Source organism: Gambusia affinis, linkage group LG17 (genome assembly GCF_019740435.1).
Source record: "Gambusia affinis linkage group LG17, SWU_Gaff_1.0, whole genome shotgun sequence".
NCBI lineage: Eukaryota > Metazoa > Chordata > Actinopteri > Cyprinodontiformes > Poeciliidae > Gambusia > Gambusia affinis.
In genome coordinates this window covers 2,459,683-2,481,023 of record NC_057884.1, presented here as the reverse complement: position 1 = coordinate 2,481,023, position 21,341 = coordinate 2,459,683, and the positions used below count along the sequence as shown (strand labels likewise).

Below are 21,341 nucleotides of genomic sequence, written 5' to 3'. Positions count from 1 at the left end.
AGAACTAAGGGGTGAAGATCCTCAGCTGAATAATCAATCCAGTCTGTAATCACAGGCAAAAACTGCAATGGGAAAAATCTCCTAGTAACTGAAAAATCTGTTATTTAAACATTAATACCAATATTTTATTTTCATTTGTTTTTCCTATTTTCATATGGATCTGCGTGCTTCGCATTGGCCCCAATTAGGGACAAATGAAGCATATTCTATTCTATTCTATTCTATTCTATTCTATTCTATTCTATTCTATTCTATTCTATTGTTTTCCGAATTCATGCAGCAAAGTTTGCAAAGTTACCTTCAGGATCAATAGTTTTCTCATTATGAAAAGGGAAGAAAATGTGAATGGAAAGCCATCTGAGTGAATCGATTGGAATCCACACACTGGTTCTCCAATGACAAACAACCAACACACAAACATCCCCTGCAGGAACATCCAGAACTCAATACACAGATTTTCTGGGCAGTCACTTTGGCTCTGTCTGTCTGTGTCCAACTGCAGGACTTTCCTTCTGTTTCTGCCTGCTGCACACAGAGAGAGAAATCTTCTTCACTTCTGCACTTCTGGCAGCGCTGACGTCTGAAGATCCTGCTGACAGTTTGGACTTGAGGTTTCCTCGACTTTGCTGCTCACAATCAGGTAAGAAAATCTGTTAAAACGCTTTCGAGGCCTGTAATTTAATTGTAGTTTGTTGTGAATATTTTGGGCTTTTACATCAAGGAGCACAGTGACAAGCTGGAAAACGTAATCTGACGCTTCTTTCAACGGCGTGTAAAATGTGCAGAAAACAACAAAACAGGTGGCATGCAGAATTGTTTTTGTTTTGATTTTACCACCGATAAGATTTTTGCGTAAGTTGTGGTTGTAATATGACAAAACATGAAAGATGTCAAATGAGATTTGGGTGTTTTGTTGTAGCATCACCAGTGGCAGCCGTCCAAAGTCGAACATAAACAATCAAAAGTTTGGCAGCTGCTGTGGGACGTTTTCAATCTTATTGTCTGTAAAGACAATCTGGCACAAAACAGCTACTGAAAGCATAGATAACAATTTCATTTTTCCAATATGTCAGGACACAAACAAACAAACAAACAAACAAAGAGTGGAATCAGCTTTGAATGTCAACCAGCTTAATGACGGCAAACAGAGACATCAGGGAGGATAATCCATTAAACAGACTCTAGCACTTAAAATGTTGGTTCTGATCAACTGAATCTAAAATTTAAAGGAAATTAACAGAAACAAACCAAATAATCCAGCAGGACCTGAAGCTCTGTGATCTGGTCCCTGTGGAGGAGTTCAACATTTTAATGAAGGGATTTCAGAATGTGTCTGCAGGCTCTTGTGTTTGTCATCTGTATTGATTTTTAGACGTGTTGACTTGTGACATTATTGCTCTTATGTTACTTGTTGTGATGGCCTCTATTGTAAATGAGACAGTGAGTCTCAAGAGGTTTACTTGTATAAACAAAGGATCATATTGTCATCGTCCCGAAAATAAATTCAACAGCGTTGGTGGTGAGATGTTAGATACTTATAGTATTCTGACACAGGAGAGAGAGAGACAGAGAGCCAATGAACAGCATCATTTGAAAAGATGGTTTTGATGAATCCAGTTTGTTTGCATCGCACATTTCAGCAACAAGACAGTTGTTGATGAGGCCGTATGATCCATGAATTCGTTCTCGATTTAGACAGGACTGCGGTCACAATGGATGGACTCTCATTGCTGTGTGTGCAGAGGCTCACGGCTGCACCATGTGACTGTCCTTCACAGTCACTGATCAGGCTTCAGGAAGCAGCAACCAATAGGAAATGACACGTATTGATCAGCCTAGAAAAGAATCCCAAGCAGGGTTCAGGAAGAGAAACCGACGTCATCAGACCACGAGAGCGTTCAGGATTTCAGGCTGTTTGATACAAATTTGGTCCTTTGCCAAATTGCAGCCCTAATATGTTTTCACAACATATTAGGGCATTTTATGGCATTTCACGCACATAAACAAACAGCGTCGTACTCAAGCAGCCGTCGCAACAGCATTGTTTTTCTAGTCAATGATTTGTGTGACGTTATGGAGGAAAACAATCAGAAAGTCCTCAAGTCACACCTGTTGGATTTGACAGTGTGTGTTTTTCATTCTTAATGCCTATTTCCAATTGTTTTGGTTCTCATGTCTGCTTGAACCGCCTGAATCAAAAGTTACATGACAAATCTGAAACACTGATCAAAGTTTCTGTAGGTAGATATTATTTAATCGTATTACTCAAGGAACAGTCTGTTACCTAAAATCAGGTACGAATGCAAGCAGGATAAAAATGCACAGCACTATAGTTTATCTAATTGTTCATTTATTTCAAAGAGGAGCAAATTTCTTACATCCGTTAAAACCAAGACTAACAAGCATTAGTTATAAAAATAAGATTAAAAACCTAGAAAGCCTGTTTTTATACACTAAAAATATGTGTGTGTGTTGTCATCAGTCATGGTGGTGGAGAATCTAAACACAGCAGGATGTTTAAGGACTGAGATAGAAAAATAAAAGGCAAACTTAGAAAGAGACGATACCAGAGGAACAGACAGAAACTCTTTATACATCTGGGACAAAAACTGACAGGTTGATCTGACAGAGAGCTGACTGAAGTCAGAGGATGGTGATCACTGAACAGGGATCTGGAACTGGGTGTGCAGCTGAAGGGGAGAGAGAGGGAACTGAGAAAACCTCCAGGAAAATAAAACTCCAGACAAAATGAAAAGTAAGGAAATTCAGAATGCACATAACCGTAAACCAAAGTTACTGACAAAACTCAAACTCTTAGAGATCCTTACATATTTGTACATTTATAGATTGAAGGTTTAAAGTTAATCAACAGTTCATTCACTTTTACTGGAATAACCTTGTAACAAATTGATTCCTGTTTTTGTAACTGTTGTCAAGCTTTATAGTTATGACTCCTAACTATGCTAACTGTTAATGATACTGGGAACCCTGGGCTGACTCGCCCGATTTTAATGCTACATTATGGTCCTAAAGTGTTGTTGTTGTTGTTGTTTTTTTTTTTTCCATTGAGTTTTCCCTTTTGTCATCCATTGACGTGTCGGTGTCATGATGGCACATGTGGTCCCTTGTGGGCCTGCAGGTCATGTGATCCGGTCTGATCTGCTGTAAAACCAGCAGGATTCCCTCAACCAAATTCATCCCTACAGAAATAACACAGTAAACTGTGGATTTGAGGTTTGCTGTAACAATAAGCCAGAGTTAAGACTGGGACATCATCTCATTGTTTTCTTCATCGTAATCCTCCATCGTGATTTTTACTGTGATTTTCAGGATGGACCACCATGACTGGCAGCGGGGAAGAAGTAGAGGCCACAGGCACTATGAGGATGATGATGGTGAGACAAGATGAAGCTGTGAGGCCGCTGTCCAGCTCCTGATACAGGAAGGTCACCGGCTGTAACTTTGTTTCATCAGCTGTTCCAGAACAAACTGTTGCTTTTTGATAGTCATTCAATTTTTGGTTGAATTTATTTATTTAAAGTGGAGGTGGCTGGAAAACACAGACACTCAGATGAACACAAAAACACCAAACTATACTTAGAGCCGCATATAATTGTGAAATTTGACATTTCAAAAATAAATTTGCTTATAAGACACACGACAATTCTGAGAAGCAAAACAATTGTTTTCCTATAAAACGTTTTGGTGTTAGGATGCGGCGTGTTTTACTGGCCACAAATAAGTTGGTTTATTTTTGCTAAACTGTAAAGGAAACACTTTTATCACTTTTGTCACAGGAGTCACATGATCAACAACCGGGAGAGCCACAAATAAAAGACGACGGGAAGTTGTTGGAGGATGATGACACAGCATGTCTTTGAATGACTTATCATGTGAACAAATTCATTCACGACTGATTCTAAATGTGTTTCTTATTTAGTGGAAACTCTGCAATTGCAGAATTGTGTTTTTATTTTATTTTTACAACATTTGCGTAACATTAACACAGTTTATGCCACATTTGGAAACAACTACTCAGGCGAGCAGAGATTTAACTGTTAGCCTAAATATCATATGTGACCATCAGTTTGTTTTTTGTTTGTTTTTTTTAAATTGAAACATCTGCTGAGTTAGAAAACAGCGCTGCACTGCGCCTGGAACTCTTTGCTTGGCATTTTCAAAACCTGATGACTAATGTGGAACTCTGTTGGACAGAATTCGGGCAGCTGCCTAAACTTTCCCATTTAGATCAATCAGGTGACCAATCAGTGTCACACAATGACGTTTTGTGGGCGGCCTTAAAAGAGACAACAGCTAAAGCGATATGTTTCAGACCTACATTTACTAATTGCAGGTGTTATGACAACACATCTGTTGTTCCATAAGTTAAATAAACAACCTTTGGCAATATTTTCTTCAGGACAGCCACAGAATGACGCTCCATCATGGGGTTAAATAGGTTAAAGCTGCTGTAGGAAACCAATGAAAATAAGTTTTCACTGGTTTGTCACTATAAAAATGTCACTATGTCCTGACAGTATAATACATGACAACTAATCTGTGAAGAAAAATCGAGTTCCTCTGCCTCCCCCCTGTGATCCTACTGCCATCTGCAGAAAAAAAAAGACCAATCAGACCAATATTCATGCAGCTTGCTACAATGCAAAGCTAATATTAGCATGTTAACTCTTCATTTTTGTGACATGTTGAAATTTTGGCGCGTAAGACACGTCAAGACAAAACTTGCTGAAAATGAAAAATCTACTTTTTTGTGCTTCACATCACACAATAATAATATTCACTCACCTGGAGTGTTACCTTGATTTTTTCATGCATAATTGAAAAATCTTGTAATCTCCTGTGGCAACCATTCTGGGTTCAGATATAAGTGGTGTAACCCAGCGACAAAACTCCCCCTGCAGTCTCCAAGCTGAGCTTCCAGTCCGCTCCTTCAGACTAGCCAGCAGCAATTAGCAAACTACTTCTCAGCGAGGCTAAATGCTTGAAAGAGGAGTGTTGTGATGGTGTGCTGAAGGCGGCATGTCAGAAAGAGCAGGAACTGCTTAAAGGTTTCTTAAGTCATATTTGACACAAAAGCATGAAGGTAACATAGTTACTTGTTTGTGCTATCGAATGGCTCCATGTGTCTGGAACTAAATGGGAGCTCACAGTGAAAGCAAACACACTGGGCGTACAGCATCGGCTCACATATTCCGTCTGCTCCCTTTCAGAAGCCCAGCCGTTCTACATCGGCGTTCCCGTTTCCCACAGACGGAAAAGACGCAGGCACCGCTCCAACACCGGCGACGCCGACCGCGACTCACGACACCTACACTACGATCACCACGCGCACCATGAGCACTCCCACAGACAGTACTACCACGACAAGGAGGAGAGCTACAATGATGACGGAGGCAGCACAGAGCAGCAGGAGCATCTCGACCCCTCAGGTCAGTCGCCACAGATCCTAAATGTTTCATTACACGTTCCACTGTAACGTTGTGCTCTGGTGTCAAAAAGCAATGAAAGATGCAAAGACAAATCTGAGTTGAGACATTTTACCCCTGGAGTCGTATAGAAAAGTAGAGAATTATATTGATAATTATTTAATAATATGTAATAATTGCAATGCTTATAATTTCAGCTGTCCAAATAATTAGCTCTAGTCAGCAGTAAACAGTAAAGAAGCAGACGTATTTCGTTTTGAAAACCTGAGCTGTGTCCAAACCTTCTAACTGGCTGCATTTCCATTACAAATGTACACAAAACTTTGTCGATATTCTGCAAATGTCAAAAACCCCCCACACAATTTTGCAATTATGATGTTTCCATTAAATAAGAAACTCAGTTAAAATCAAAAGTGAATAAGTTTGTTCACATGATAGGTCATGAAAAAACAATCCATGCCATCTTCCTCCTTCCACTGTTGTAAAATAGTCAATCTGCTTAATTTCAGAAAGACTCAATTTCTTTTTCATTTTGCTTATTTAGTGTGTGACTGATCATCAGTTTAGAATGATCAAAATCAACAATCCAACCTTCCTGCTGCCTGTTCACAATGTGAACATATGACCTGGTCTGACGAGGAGCGCGTTTATGTTTTCCAGCAAGAGGCCATAAAGTCTGAAAGCTGTAAGCTGATTAGAGCTGAGGAACTCCAAGCTGAGTGTGTGTGTGTGTGTGTGTGGGCGTGTGTGTGTGTGTGTGTGTGTGCGTGTGTGGGAGTACAGTACGTGCTTGAACCTGGAAGCTGAAGTTACTGTGAGTGCTTATGAGTGACCTGCTTTGCAACTTTTTAAAATATTTTTGGCCTGTTTGAGATAAATACCAAATGTGCAGCATTGAAGGTGTGTTGTGTATCTGCAGATGCCTCACGTACAAGTTACATTGATGAAGTTTGTGTTTTTGTGACATGTGAGCACAAGAGTCAGTGCATGGGAGGAGAGTCCTCCAGAGCCCTGTGGTGTGTGTCGACCCTCTTCAAAGCCTCTGGCTTCTTGTTGCTTTGGAGACTTTTTGTTGCTTTCCTGATCGACTGAAAGGCGGAGCAGCCGCACGACAAACTATTTATCGCTAGCTGATACTACGAAGCTGGAAGTAATCCCTGAGGAGGACGACGTTACGGGACGGACGTGAGAAGGTGTGAAAGTGAGTCGCTTTGAGCCACTCAATGAGACGTGAGCTGAAGACTCTGTCTTACCAGGCGGACAGGAAGACAAAGACTCATCTATCCTGAATCAGACCCAGTGGATGTCTCTCTTCGATTGGATCTTATTTGGATCCAGTGAGCATCAAATATGACCTCTCACCTGACCTTACCGGGCTCCAGCGCAGGTAAAGATTCCAGTAAAAAGAACAGATACCAGTAGCCGCGTTTCATTACAACTGTGCACAAAGTCTTTGTTGCTATTCTGCTGATGTCGAAAAAACACAATCTCGGAATTGCGTTGCTTCTATTAAATGAGAAATGAAATTAAGATCACATGAGAATTAGTTTGTTCTTGCAGTACGTTGTTAAAAATGATGGCAGCAAAAGATTTAAACATTTGCGTAAAAAATATTCATAATTCAATCATGGTGCAAGCGCTCAGCCAATCAGAGGAGTCTGGTTCTGGTGTCTCATTCAGGTGTCGGAGAGACAAGCCCCGCCTACTTGGGAGCGGCCACATACGTGGCATCTTGAAAAAATTGTAGTGAGTGATTTTGCAGAAGAGCAGTGGATTCAACATGTGGAATGACAAAACTTTTTATGAACTGTGATGCTGTGAGAACTCTGGAGGAGCCGGCTGCACATTGTCTGAAAAACAAAAACAAAAACAAACCATCATCCTCATCAAACTACTTCCTGTCTTCTTCTTCGTTGTTTTTGCCAGTAGTAACATCCAGCTGTTGATCATGTGACTCGTGTGATGTGAAAAAAGTGTTTCCATGGCAGTTTAAAGAAATTCACCTATTTTGATACGGCTGAAAAAACCACTGCACCGCAGCGCAAAACATTTTAATCAAAAAACGTGAGTTTTTTTGACATCGACATTTATTTTTATAATTGCAGTTTGTGCAATTCTATGTTTAATGGAAACGCTGCGAGTCAGAAAGAACGGTTGCATGTCTTTGGACTTATAATGTCCTGACTGTGAGGTCAAAGGGCACCAACAAAAGCTTTGCTTAAATTGCCTGTTTGCTTGTTCGTTAGGCACTCAGACCTGAGCACCGACAGTTAGGACTTGAAACGTTTTTTGTTCTAAGACAACATCACAGCTTGTCGGCGACAACTAAAACCCCCTGCTTATACTGCATGGAAAAACTGTCATGATCAATATAGCAGAATGAGCTCATTGCCTTGGAAAGCCAGTGCTATTCAATACAGTCTGTTGCCACATCACTGTAGTTGCTGGAAGTTGGCTTAAGCTGATTTTTCGGGGCCACATAACAATTTCAGATGGGCAGATTTGTGTTCAGGTGAGTGAGCGCCGCAGCTTGGTTTTGGAGAAAATGGACGTCGGGTTCTGCACAGAACGGCACGCAGACTGCAAAATTCTAAACAAAAAGATGCAAGATTCAGCATCTGTCAGGGTGAAGGATGCATCAACGTGGATGGGCTCCATTTTGGCAAGTGACTGATGCAAAAGTGTTGGCTGTAGTTTTGATGATAATAAAGCTTAAGCTGTCCATATTGGGAATGTTTTGCCCAGAAACAGAGAATCCTTTGTTAAGCTCCAGCATTTTATGTTCTCGGGTCACGACTTAACACCTGCTGTCTGCTCAGTCTGCATGCACTGTGATTTCTTTTCATGCAAACACGCCACACAGAGAAATGCCATTTGCTTAACAGGACAAGATATGGATGCAGATTTTCTTTTGCTGTAGCGTCAATTAGAACTTCCCTTTTTCAAAGTTTGTACACATTGTTACTGAGAAAAACATTCTCAGTACTTCAGTGAATCCGTTTGTTAGTTTCCAAACAGCTAAGAGTTTGAAAGGAAACACTTATAGAAAGTATTGCCATGGATCCCCTTATAGCTATTTGAGAAAGTTAACATGAAATTCTGGATTAACTTAGACTTCAACAGATTTTGAGACCAAACCAAACAGTCTGGTCTACGGCTCTCTAGACTAAATGTATGCACCTGAATAAGTTAGTTAATATGATCATTCATTATAAAAAAGCCACTTCATAATACTCCTACTACTACTTGATACTGTCTTCTTTATTTTTTCCACCAGTACCAACATCCGGTTGCTAATCACGTAACTCATGATGCAAAAAGTGTTTCCACTGCAGATTTGTAAAACACACTAATTTCAGTAGAGCCATAAAACCACCTCATCCTAGCACAGAAACCTTTTTTTAATCAGAAAAATTCAAGTTTTTTCAAAATTATCATTCAGCAAATTTATGTTTTTGTGTTTCAATTTGTGTCATTTTAAGGCAAATGGAAACACAGCCACTGTTCCTCATTGACAGAATAACTAAAACAACTAAAACAATGGCTCTGTTAGTGAAGGAAGACTACAGATCGGATGAACGCTACATATTGCTCTATTGTTGTTTTATTTTCATAACATTTTTAATCATACAAAACCTGCCCTTACCAGATATTTGCTTAATAACCTACTGTCATAGTCTAAAATAGTCCTTTCAGGTTTTCAGTCATGCTTGTGGTAAAATTGATGCCCCCTATGAAACCTGTCATCATTTGATCAAGTGGTCACATGGTGTTGGTCACCCTGCTGAGACAGACTGTGTTTTTCCTTCTTTAGAACTGATAGGTTAGTTCTGCAGTGAGGTCAGTAAAGGAGAATGATGTTCTCTTTCCACTGGCTGGAAAAAAATGACCCAAAACTTGATAAAAACAACACATGCCAGCGACCCCCCCACCCCTTCCTGAGGGATTACACTGGCTGCTCAGGGTTCAGCCATAAATAGGCACCCAGAGTCTGAGCTGTATCTGAAACACTGATTATTCTTGGGGATATTGTTTTGAACTAAATACTGCTAAATACTAAATACTGTAATTGTTACACACAACACAAACCCTTCGTGAATAAAAAGGAATTCAATTGTTTCACCATTTTTCATCAGTAACTTCCTTTTAGAGGAGCAAAGTGACGATCGTTGTGTTCTCTGGCGTGTGAGTGAACTGCAGCCTCCTGGCTCAGGATGGTAATGGAGATTGATCTGTTTAAAATAAAATTAGAAAGAGGTGTTGGGTGATGGCTCTCACATGGTCACCAGATAACCAGTACAGACACTAAAGTTTGTTTGGTAAGGATGAATAATGTGTTTCAAAGGAGCAGTATTATGTAAAATTAACGTTTCTGAGCTTTACATCATGTCATGATGTTATTCTCTCATCAAAAACATAACTGGGGTTTTGCCTTGATGTTTTTTATACATACTTGAGAAATCAAGCAAAATTGTGTTTTGCTTGATTTTGGTTTGGTTTTGTATTTGGATCATTGTTGGTTTGTTGCCTAGCAATCACTATAGGAGTGATTGGGTTTAGTCACTCACAACATGGCTCCCCTGTTAACCTTTGACAATGTTTTTACCAGCGTTGCTTTGAGAAGTAGTTCATATGATGAGCTCAGCGGAAGAGCAGCTCCACCAGCTGCCTGCTAATTGATGCTGGCTAGTCTGTAGGAGCTGAGTGGGGGAGCATAGGAAGAGGGCTGCTCTGTGAAGGGCAAGCTAGGAAACATGGAAACTGCAGCTCTGTGGAGGAGCTTCGTCCTTGAAGGCTATCCAGACACCAGTGACCAGTCAAGCAACATTCACATAACAGTTCAACTCAGGGCTGGTGTCACGAAGTGAAGGCAAATGTCTCCCTTCAAACAAAATTATGCAATTTTGTCTCCATGTCAATGAGAACCAATTTTAACACTTTGGATGAAGTATGTGAGTCAAGTGGTCTTACCTCCTTATTGGAAAGCTGAGCAATTATCTAAACTAAAATTGTAATCAATTAAATAAACTGATTCATAAACATTATGCAATAATCACCATCCACCATTTAGGTTTGGATGAAATTAGCACCGAATCTGTCAGGACTGCCAATAAAATCTGAGCCTGATTGTGTGTATCTGTAGTTTCTCCAGCTGCAGAGCGTCTCCGCCACATCCTGGGTGAGGATGACACCACCCCAACACCAACCATTTTCACTGAGATGGACACACTGCAACATGATGGAGAAGAGATGGAATGGAAAGAGTCTGCCAGGTACATTCATCACAGAATCACAAGTACCAGGAAAGAACCAAGGTGGCTGTTGCTTTAGGATTTCAGGTCGCCTTTTATAGGGTCTAAAGGTTCCACTTGGTTCCCTGAGGCCGGTGAGTGAAAGCAATCCAACACTTCATGGGACTGAAGCAAAGGGAAAATCAGCCTTGTTAATTGAAACACTATTTGCTAACCTCTAGCTAGAAATATCCATCTCTCCATCTCTCTCTTGGAAGATAAAAACTTGACTGTTATTTGCTGAGTTGAGCCGGTCCTCTTCAGGTGGGTGAAGTTTGAGGAGAAGGTGGAGGAGGGCGGAGAAAGATGGAGCAAGCCTCACGTCTCCACGCTGACCCTCCATAGTCTGTTTGAGCTCCGGACCTGCCTGCAGACAGGAAGCATTCTGCTGGACCTGGAGGGTTACTCACTGCCACAGATAGTGGGTGAGTCTCACAAGACGTGTCGTTTCAATCTCAAAAGGACAGTTTAGGTTTTTAGCAAGGAGTGTAAAATGGTGTAAGGGTTTGTGTGAACTTACCAGAGGTGGGTAAAGCAATATTTCAGAATATTTTCAGTCAGATAAAAAGTAAACAGTAGTCGTCCAAGAAATTGCTCAAGTAAGAGTAAAACAGTATTTGGTAAAAATAAAAAAAATCTACTCAAGTGCTGAGTAACTGATCAAATTATCAATCATTTAATATTTAAAAATGATGTCATCCGATGGACCAAAATCTAAAGTCTAAGAGGAAATTTGGGTATTTTAAGGATTAGAATGACAATAATGAATTTGTTACTTATTTGTTTAAGTAAGAAAAACATAACATAACAAAAAAAAAAGTTTCCAAATTAGTTTGTTTCAATAAATATATATACTTATGAAACTTTAGCAAAAACTGCAGGTGTGTTTCTGGTGAATCTTTGGTTAAAACAAGTTTGTTTCTCATTCAATCAGTGGATAAAGAATCCAGAAGTTTTACTCAAGTAAGAGGAGAGATACTTCATAATGAAATTGCTCAAGTAAAAGTAGAAAGTGCAGTGCAGTAAAAACACGCTTAAATGTAAATTTTTTTCAAAAGGTTACTCATAAATGTAACTGACTAAATGAAACTAGTTACTGCCCATCTTTGACTGCAGCCAGAAAGCAGAATTTTATGGAAACAACAAATATTGCAGATATTAAAATTCTATATATTGTGAGGCTCTATTTTACAGAAAAGATTCAGAAGTGGATCAGAACATTTGCAGAACAAAAGGGACAGACACTAAATCCTGTTTGCACTCACTGGTACAAATGGTAGAAGTTGCTGTTTGTATTTTCTAACTGGGCAAAAAGTTCAACCCAGTGGCAGTGTTTGGGTTTACCTTAGTTTTAAGATTCTCTGGAACAAAAACTTCAAATATTCCCATAAGGAAATGGTGAGTTCATGTTGTCTGAATCTGAATAATAATGCATAAACATTTTGCCTCAGAGGAAATTGTGGATCGCCAAATAGCCGACGGTCTCGTTCCTCCGGATCTGAAGGAGAAGATCATCTTCGTGTTGCTCAGAAAGCATCGTCACCAGACCAAGAAACCAATTCATCGCTCGCTGGCAGACATCGGAAAGTCCTCCAACCCGCCCTCCAGTGAGCATTTACATTTTCACTTACAAATCAACAGAGAGAGTCTAGAAGTTCTTGATTGTTTTCAATCTTATTGCTTCCTTTGTTTTCTGCCATCATGATGATCACCAGTTGCCCCTCTCTCCTTGTGAAATCATTATTCATTATTGAAATTCATTATTTCCATATCTGCTGCTGGTCTGTCAGACCGTAGTCCTCAGGTTAATCTGACTCGTAGTACTAGCTCAGCTTCCGGGATCCATCACTCCACCGAAGACCTACGTTCTCGGCAGTCAAGCAGCCTTGGCCGCCTGCGTGAGTCTCAACCACACACACACACACACACACACGCACACGCACATGCCCGCACACACACACACACGCACCCGCCCACGCATGCACACACATATACGACACATATGTTCTAACCATATATGAAAGAAAATTAAATAATCAGGGGTGTAACAGCGATGTCCAAAGATATCTGCTATCTTACTGAAAACAAACCCTGGTGTGTTTATTAAGTGGAGCTTGTTAAACAGCAGAAACAGCATTTATTAACGTCCACAGAGTTGCTATAGAGACCTGGAATATAAAATAATTAACAGGTCGCCAAGTCTTGCAGTGGTTTGGTGTGGAGTGCTGCAGAAAATACTCTACTGTCATGGCACTTTAATGAATCAATGAACGGCTGAAATATGAAATCTGTACTGAGAAAATTTGGAATGTGCTGCTACACCCCTAAAAATATAGGTGTGGTTAAATTTATTGGCAGTCATGTTAGGAAGGTGTTAATGTGGTACATAACTTTGTTAAACAACAGGATTTTTACATATTTGTTAAAATTGTCGCTATATTGTGACAGTATAATTATGAGACAGGTCTGTGAAAAAAAAGGAATCAAGCTTCTCCACCTAGTGCTACTATTGTCACCTGCAGAAATGCTCCGCTTCCACTCAAAATCAGCCAATCAGAACCAGGAGGAAGTTCTTAACACTATCAATCATGTTTGTGTACACGCTCCGCAGTGTGTGAATGGTGGAGGGCCAAATTACTGTTCCAGGAAAACCGTTTTTCCACCGTCATCAGTGGCCATGCTAACTAGCTTTAGCATTCATCCAGAAGAAGCAGTGGCAGTGCAGACAGCATGGAGGAGAGCTTGATGAGCGTTAACTAAGACCCTCCTCCTGGCTCTGATTGGGTGTTTCTGACTGAGCTGTGTGTTTCTGTAGCTAGTACTGGGATACCATACTGTCACAACATAATGACAGTTTTAACTAATATGTAAACTTGTATTCAAATGAAAGGCAGGGTTTTTTTTTTAAGTAGTCAAGGTGAGATTATGTTAATGCAATAACACACACATTGTACTTCTTCGCAATCTTTTAAACCTCTCAGTTTCTTCAGTTGAATGTGCTATTTTTTTGATTTAATCAACACCGTTTTCCACAGATTCCACCTCCGGCTGCATGATTGCGACACTTAATGCTCTCTGTGTGCACTCATGGAAAGATCCGTGTGTGCTTCACATTATTTACGGTGCATCTGGAAAGTATTCGCAGTGCTTCACTTTTTACCACATTTTACGTTACAGACTTCATGTTACAGAAATCAGAATTTATGCAAGTATTCACAGCCTTTGTTTGATACTTTGTTGATCTGCTTTGTTGAGAACCCTGGTGGCCTACCTGTACCTTGATGTAATGACTCGGCAATCATTCAATATATAATGTAAACAACTGTTGATCCTGTTAACTACATTTGAACGTCTCTGTGATACCAGGATAAGTGTGCTCTTTCTCCACAGATCCTGACCAGAGCCGAAGCATGAATGATATTTCAGACACGCCGAGTACCGACCAGGTGAATGTTGTTTTACTGTACTTTGTGTAACAGGAAGTACTGTGTTTATTGTTGCTATTTTGTTTGCCTTTACTTGATGAGAATTTATAATTCCAGTGCTCATTTCGGATCATTGATATTTATATCTCATCCTTGTAATTCCAATTCTGGTTCCCCTTTAAATTTTTGGACTCTCCTTTTTAATTTTACTCTATGGGTGTTCTCATACCTTATAGTCCAGTAGGCTTGGTTCGATTGGGGACCAGAATTGCAACATTTGTTCTATTTTCAGTTGCTGTGGTTCTATTTCACACTGCACTGTCAAACCAAATACGTTGCAATATCTATCCATCCTCCTCACCTGTGGGGGCGCTGCACCAAGAACAACCGAAGGAAATGACATGAAATCCTCTGAAGAACATACTGAGTGCGACTTTCTTCTTCACAAAATGTACATAAAAAAGGAGTGGTGTCAGATTTTAACGGTTATGGGATTTCTTTTTTTGTCGTTGGTAAAAGACTACAAGACATTTCCTCTCTCTAGTGCTGGCCTTGCACGTTTGCTTTGGTTGAATTTACCCAGAATGCCTCACGCTAGAGTCTGCTTCCTGCTGGTATCCACGTAAGCTTTTGAACCAAACCAGAGTTCACTTTAGTCAAACCGAGACCGAGGTTTGAGGTTGGTTTTTTGGTCCTTATCAGACTTTGATTATGCATTCACAGACGACCAAATGAACCTTTACAGGCAAATGAACTGGAGTTTGATTAAAACTGACAAAAACTAAATTAAAACGGGGTTGGTGCTCTGCCAGAAAAGCTCTGACTTCTTCAGAACATTTAAAGAAACAGGTGTAATTTATAACAACCAAACCAGATTATAAAATGTGCAGTTCTCTTACAAAGCAGCTGTACATTTAAATTAAAAGAATTTGCAAAACATTGAAACTTTTTCAATCCGATCAGTTCTTTTCTCACCATAAAGATTTGAGATCCTGATGTGACCATGGACTGCTACTTCCATCAGTTTATAATAGGCTACGTGGCAAAAAAAACAAACCCATTGGCAGTTCTTTGAGGATTTCCAAAGTTCACAAGTATTGCTTGTTACATAAGCGGCAGAAATCATGTGGTGTTTGGGGAAATATGTGGACACACACTTCAAAGCGAAGTAACGAAACATTCACATGTGACCGACTGAGAGGAGGTTAGCATTTGTTCAGAAAAGCTGGCTTTGTACCTCCCAGTTTTCTTTGTTCTTGATAGTTTGCATAATTACGGGATAAAGTAGCGGACGTGCTATCAAATATTCGCAACAAGATTTCATATCATCGCAAACAAATATCCAAAAGAATAAATGCAGATAGCAGAAGGACAAAAACAAAAAACAAACAACTTTGGCCAAGTGTTTGTGTGTATGTGTGTGTGTGTTGTACTGTTTGTTTAGGACCAAAATGCAAAGGCAGGCAGTGAAAGAGGAGCAGCTGGTGTATTGACTCTGAAAGCAGCATTAACAGATTATGAAGAGATTTTGATTTAAGCGCCCACCGCTCCACTGCCACGTGCTTTTTGGCAGAGAAGCAGGGGTACACAACAACAAAGCTGTAACACAATGTTACAAGATATTTTTTTAAATTTTTATTTTTTTACTGTATCTGTGTTTGCAATTATGAAATAACAAAACAGCTTAGTTGGAATGTAGAGGCATAGATCCCATTTAGTAATGAAAAACAAGTTATGGTCACTCTGCAACTGAGCAGCTGGCTGTGTACTTCAGTATGCTTAGTATTGCTACTAATGAGAGTAATTACTTCTCAGAGATCAAAAATGGGTTCTAGTGTCAGATGAACTTCTTAATACATCTTCAAGAATTTCAATATTGTGTATTTTATTGTATAAAAGTGCAAAATTGTTGCCATTTATGTTAGAAAGTGAAGCAGTGATTTTATAGACATCCATTGCACATGCAGTAAAATGTTTCAGGATTTTACCTTTCAAAATGTTCATGATGATGTGTGTCAGGTAAAGAAAACCCAAAATTCAGTGTCTCAGAAAATGAAAACATTACATTAGACCAAATATTTAACTAAGAAGTGCATTTTTATGTACTCATTACTTGGTTGGGGCTTCTTCTGCATGAATTACTGCGTCAATGCACTGTGGCATGGAGGAGATGAGCCTGTCACTGCGTAGGTGTAATGGAAGCCCATGTTGCTTTGATGGCTGCCTTCAGTTTAGTTTAGAGGCTCAGGAAACCTTAGCAGGTTTTTTGAGTTAATTAACTAACACCATGAGTTTCTATTACTGTTCTTTTTCACAGTACTCTCATTTTCTGGGACACTGAATTGTGGTTTTTCATTATCTGTGAGCCGTAATCATAACAACTACAAGACGCAAAGGCTTGGAAAATTTAACACTATGTGTGATAATTCTGAACGAAACATGAGTTTCCCTTTTTCAGACGACTGGCAAGAAAAATTGCACTTCTTTGAGATCTACTGGTCTTTGAGGGGGGGAAAAAACACCACATCACTCTTTTGAGAGTTTGCCTCCCTTCTTACAGCTGAAGAATAAGTTCATGAAGAAGATTCCTCGTGACGCAGAAGCTTCCAACGTGCTGATTGGTGAGGTGGACTTTCTGGACAAGCCGTTTGTCTCCTTTGTACGCTTGGCTCAAGCCACCACTCTGGGAGGCCTCACTGAGGTCCCTGTGCCAACCAGGTAGGATCTTCCCTCCATCATCGCTCTGACAAATGTTCTGGGTTTATCAACCACTCTGCTCTTCAGGTTCCTCTTCATCCTGCTGGGCCCTCAAGGCAAAACTAAGTCCTACAATGAAATCGGCCGAGCCATCGCGACTCTGATGGTGGACGATGTAAGAAGCTAGCTCAGTCAGACGTTTCTAATAAAAGCATTTGATCATTGGTGTGACTGCAGCCTCTTGTTGCGATCAGCTCTTCAGTGATGTCGCCTACAAAGCGCGGGACCGTGATGACCTGATTGCAGGAGTTGATGAGTTCCTGGATGAGGTGATTGTCCTTCCCCCAGGGGAATGGGACCCCAAAATACGCATTGAACCCCCAAAGAAGGTTCCATCAGCAGAAATGAGGCAAGTCCTGGGAAGATTGTTTCTATGACAATGTAATGTTCTTGTGAGGACAAAACCTGTTTCAGCCGCTGCAGGTATTAGACCTTTGACTCGATTCCCCTGGTCTGGAGTGGGAGTGTCAAGTTCATTTACATTTTGGGTCAAATCAACAACACGTAGGTTCTTAAAAATGATGGTTGTTGATGTAATACTTAACAAACTGTTAACATATGAATAAATAGCAGAGTTTGAATTTTATAAGTACTTCTTAAAGTTAAATAATATTGAAAATCGTTTCCCATCCATCAATCCCCTACAGGATTTTGTGACAGTTTTTGTTTCACTGGTTTTGTGGACCTAATTTTAAAATATTTGCAAGAAATTTCACAATATTTGCAATTGATGATTGTAAATGTGACTTTTTGTTGGGCATGTATAGACTGTAACTGGTAAGGAAATACTGCTTCCTGCAGGTGGAAGTTATCAAAAAAAAAAAAAACGAAACACTGCAATAAACTCATGATTATTCATTAGTGAAACATTTTTTCAGATTCTGTTGATTTTTAATTAATTTTCACAAAAAAGTGGAAGGATTGATTAATGTAATTTGGCGGCAAACAGATAAAAATGCCTTGAGTTGATTGATAAAATAATATTTAAGCATAAAATTGTTATCTTGAAGGTTTTATATATATTTTGTTATATAAAGTAGGTCACGATCATTTTATGCAGTATAATTCACTTGCAGCATGTATCATTATAGTTTTACAGTTGTAATTTAAAGGTCTTGCAGTCTGTGAACCTGATAATGGCTAAGAAGCTATTGTGGTGAATAAGACCAAATTTTGCTGACTACTTGTGTTACAGGAAGTCAGTCCTCAACCTGAATGAACTGGGTCAGATGAACGGCTCGGCTGGTGGGGCCGCTGGTGGAGAAGACGATGATCTTCCTGTTCAGCATGAATTGGGAGAAGAGCTGAAGTTCACTGGGAGGTAAGCAGAAAACTTTAAAGAGAACTTCTGCAACAAATAGTCACAGACAGTCTGTAGGATATTCGAAACACAAAGCGTGTGTGTGGGTGTAAGCATGCAGCAATATCTGCTGGAAAAACATGCGGCGCCATCGTCCAACTACTTCCGGTCATCATCTTCTTTGTGTTTTGCATCAGTCACAAAATCTGATTGTTGATTATGTGACTTGTGTGATGGAAAAAAAAAAGTGGTTCTATCGCAGTTTCAAGATAAACCAATTTCAATACAGCCAAAAAACCCCATCTAATCAGGAGAATCAGGAATCAGGAGCAATATGTATTTGACCTGGATTAGACCAGCTCTGAACATCTCTGAAGCTAAAAATAGTTGCCTACCAAAGCTTCCTATCCGACCTGACTGAGACTGAAAGGAACTGCTGAATGAGACAACATACTCAGACTGGTGTGTCAGTCTTGTAAAGACATAACTAGGAGGCTGTACAGTGCTACCAATGACGCTCCAAACACATGTAGTGCGAAGACTTGATGCTTATGTACATGTGATCTATTAATCTTTTTTATTTAAGACCAGGAAGATAGAGCACATTACCCAGTTCTACACTCCTTCCACTGAGAGAATAGACTTTATAATACTGTTGTTAGTTTAAAAAGCACTGAACGGTTTAGCACCACAACACATTAAAGGCCTGCTGCTGTTGTATCAACCGTCCAGATCTCTCAGGTCTAGAACCAAACATGGACAAGCTGCATTCAACTTCTATGCACCACAAATCTGGAAACAACTTCTAGAAAACTGGAATTTGAATTTGCTTGTTGCTGAACTGTGCTTTATAAATAAACTTGATCGATCGATTGATTGATAAATTTGTGTTGAACTCAGTCCTGTATGTTGTTTTCCAGATTTTGCGGTGGCCTGTGGCTGGACATCAAAAGGAAGATCCCCTTTTACTGTAGTGATATCTACGATGGCTTCCATATCCAATCCATCTCTGCAGTGCTCTTCATCTACCTGGGCTGCATTACCAACGCAATCACCTTCGGCGGACTGCTGGGAGACGCTACGGACAATTACCAGGTCTTAATATTAGTAATGTCTGTTTAATGCTGAAAGTAACAGAGCTGTAGATTTAACTGACTGTAGCCTACGTTTGACAAGCTACCCGTCCTCCTCGTCTCGTTCTCTCAGGGAGTGATGGAGAGTTTTCTTGGCACTGCTCTGGCAGGAACCATCTTCTGTTTGTTCGGCGGACAGCCTCTCATCATCCTCAGTTCAACCGGACCCATTCTCATCTTCGAAAAACTGCTTTATGAGTTCAGCAAGTGAGACAGACAAATAATATTTCATTTGCTTCACTGAGTTTGTTGGTTCAAAATGTTCTCTTCAGACTATATTGAAACTGAAAGGAATACTGTAACAGAATGAGGTAACAACTAAGCACAACGGGAGTCTCAGTAGTTTTAGCATGACAATTTGTATTTATTTTTTGTATTATGAAGTTTATTAGTTTTGATTTATTTGCTCTTAATATAATTATACAATGTCTAGTTATTGACATTTTTGGCATTATGTTCTCGTCTTTTCCAATTTGCAATTCTTTTTCTTTTTAAAAGAAATCAAAAGAGAGAAAAACGCATATAATAATTTAACCAAAAATTGGTAAAAGTGCATAAACATATGTAACCTTAGGGGGGTCCAAATAATTATTTTCTTACAAGATACAATCTTATTGGATTAAAAATAGTCTGTCTACTGAATTTAAACAAAATTCTAAAGACAGACCAAAAAAAAAAAACAAAAAAAGAACACCCTGCATTTTTATCTATCGGCAACAAGTTGACGTTTTTTGGTGTCTGGAAAATGAGCTGTGTAAAAATCCTCCTGAATATAACATCACAAATCAGCAGGCAGTGAACACCCACCCAACAACCCCAACCCATCCCCGTTACCTGGCAACCCAATTTGAGCTCCAGTCCATTTGCTTGCCTGGTTTTACCGCTGTATGAGCTGTAATGTGGCTGCTGGAAAAGACAAGTGTTTTGTTGCCTTACCTCCTGCACAACCAACAAGACTTGCTGCAGTCTTGTTGGTTGTGCAGGAGGCTTGCATAATTGCACATCTGCCATTTAAACAAAGACTACAATTTCATTATCTAATAATGATCTTGAGCAAAAAATGTAATGAGCATGTTTTGTAAAGCCCATTGACCTATTCTAACCCGTTCAAGGAGCTTAATAAATCACCTGTAATATTGCTAAATAATGAACACAAGATGGTGCATTGTCACTGATGGTATTTCCTCTTACTTCTACTCTGATTGGCTGCCCTACCAGGAACAACAGCATAGACTACATGGAGCTGCGGCTGTGGATCGGTCTGCACTCGTGTCTGCAGTGCTTTCTGCTGGTCGTTTCTGACGCCAGCTACATCATCAAATACATGACCCGCTTCACAGAGGAGGGCTTCTCCAGCCTCATCTCCTTCATCTTCATCTCGGACGCCATTAAGAAGATGGTGGGTAACATGACGGAAGGTTTGTAGGCATCTTCATTATGAACACACAAACATGTTCTATTTCCCACAGGTCGCAGCCTTTAAGTACTACCCAATCAACCGCGGCTTCAAGCCAGATTACGTTACATCCTACAAGTGTGAATGCGTGGCCCCGGACCAGGGTGAGACTTCAAACTGTCCACAGTTTGTTCTTTTGACTAGAGCTCAACGAGAGGAATGTAAAGCATGAGACAGTTTGGCTCAGGTGACACCATCTGGTGCTGAACAAGCATTAAAAAAAAGCATCTACTTTTTTCCCGCTTCTCGTTAAATTTCTGCTTGTTTACATAGTCAGGAATGACAACGACCCAGAATGACTGCCAGATTAGTTAGAAAGTGGCGATGTTTTGGAATAACCATCACAAAAGCTCAGATTTCAGTCCCAGAGAAAATGACAGAGTAGAATTGAAAACGTGTGTAGGACGAAGTGCCTACAAAGTGGACTGAAATCCCAGCAAACCTATGGAAAAATACCTAAAACTGCTGACAAGTCAAAAAGTGAAAAAAAAAAGAAATTTCTAAAAAAATCAAATCAAATAAAAAAATTATT

The 21,341-nt window shown here is 39.8% G+C and overlaps 2 protein-coding genes across 3 annotated transcripts in view; both read left to right on the top strand.

Moving 5' to 3' along the window:
• The first annotated feature begins 549 nt into the window (after positions 1-549).
• LOC122819435 (mediator of RNA polymerase II transcription subunit 19a-like) lies at positions 550-6,539 on the top strand. Its single transcript, XM_044096171.1, has 4 exons — positions 550-640; positions 3,331-3,395; positions 5,232-5,450; positions 6,367-6,539. Exons 2-4 carry the CDS (start codon positions 3,332-3,334, stop codon positions 6,537-6,539), a joined length of 456 nt encoding a protein of 151 aa, XP_043952106.1. The 5' UTR covers positions 550-640; position 3,331.
• The window catches only part of slc4a5b (solute carrier family 4 member 5b), a 27,542-nt gene continuing 12,550 nt past the window's right edge, over positions 6,350-21,341 (top strand). Inside the window, exons 1-15 of one of the 2 annotated variants that reach the window (XM_044095818.1) lie at positions 6,350-6,640; positions 6,704-6,834; positions 10,591-10,720; positions 11,003-11,163; positions 12,190-12,345; positions 12,529-12,636; positions 14,129-14,184; positions 16,724-16,881; positions 16,948-17,035; positions 17,115-17,269; positions 18,116-18,241; positions 19,141-19,315; positions 19,427-19,560; positions 20,572-20,752; positions 20,823-20,913. In XM_044095818.1, coding sequence (XP_043951753.1) covers positions 6,798-6,834; positions 10,591-10,720; positions 11,003-11,163; positions 12,190-12,345; positions 12,529-12,636; positions 14,129-14,184; positions 16,724-16,881; positions 16,948-17,035; positions 17,115-17,269; positions 18,116-18,241; positions 19,141-19,315; positions 19,427-19,560; positions 20,572-20,752; positions 20,823-20,913 — 1,756 coding nt within the window. In that variant the 5' untranslated portion in view covers positions 6,350-6,640; positions 6,704-6,797. Of the gene's footprint in view, positions 6,835-10,590; positions 10,721-11,002; positions 11,164-12,189; positions 12,346-12,528; positions 12,637-14,128; positions 14,185-16,723; positions 16,882-16,947; positions 17,036-17,114; positions 17,270-18,115; positions 18,242-19,140; positions 19,316-19,426; positions 19,561-20,571; positions 20,753-20,822; positions 20,914-21,341 lie in introns of both variants that reach the window. The other variant, XM_044095819.1, reaches the window with a different exon arrangement.

Bases quoted from the DNA above. Each gene is read 5' to 3' on its own strand.
- LOC122819435 (XM_044096171.1), top strand. From the start codon at position 3,332: ATGGACCACCATGACTGGCAGCGGGGAAGAAGTAGAGGCCACAGGCAC. The intron at 3,396-5,231 runs GTGAGACAAGAT...GCTCCCTTTCAG, and splicing joins GCACTATGAGGATGATGATG to AAGCCCAGCCGTTCTACATC. The intron at 5,451-6,366 runs GTCAGTCGCCAC...GTGTATCTGCAG, and splicing joins GGAGCATCTCGACCCCTCAG to ATGCCTCACGTACAAGTTAC.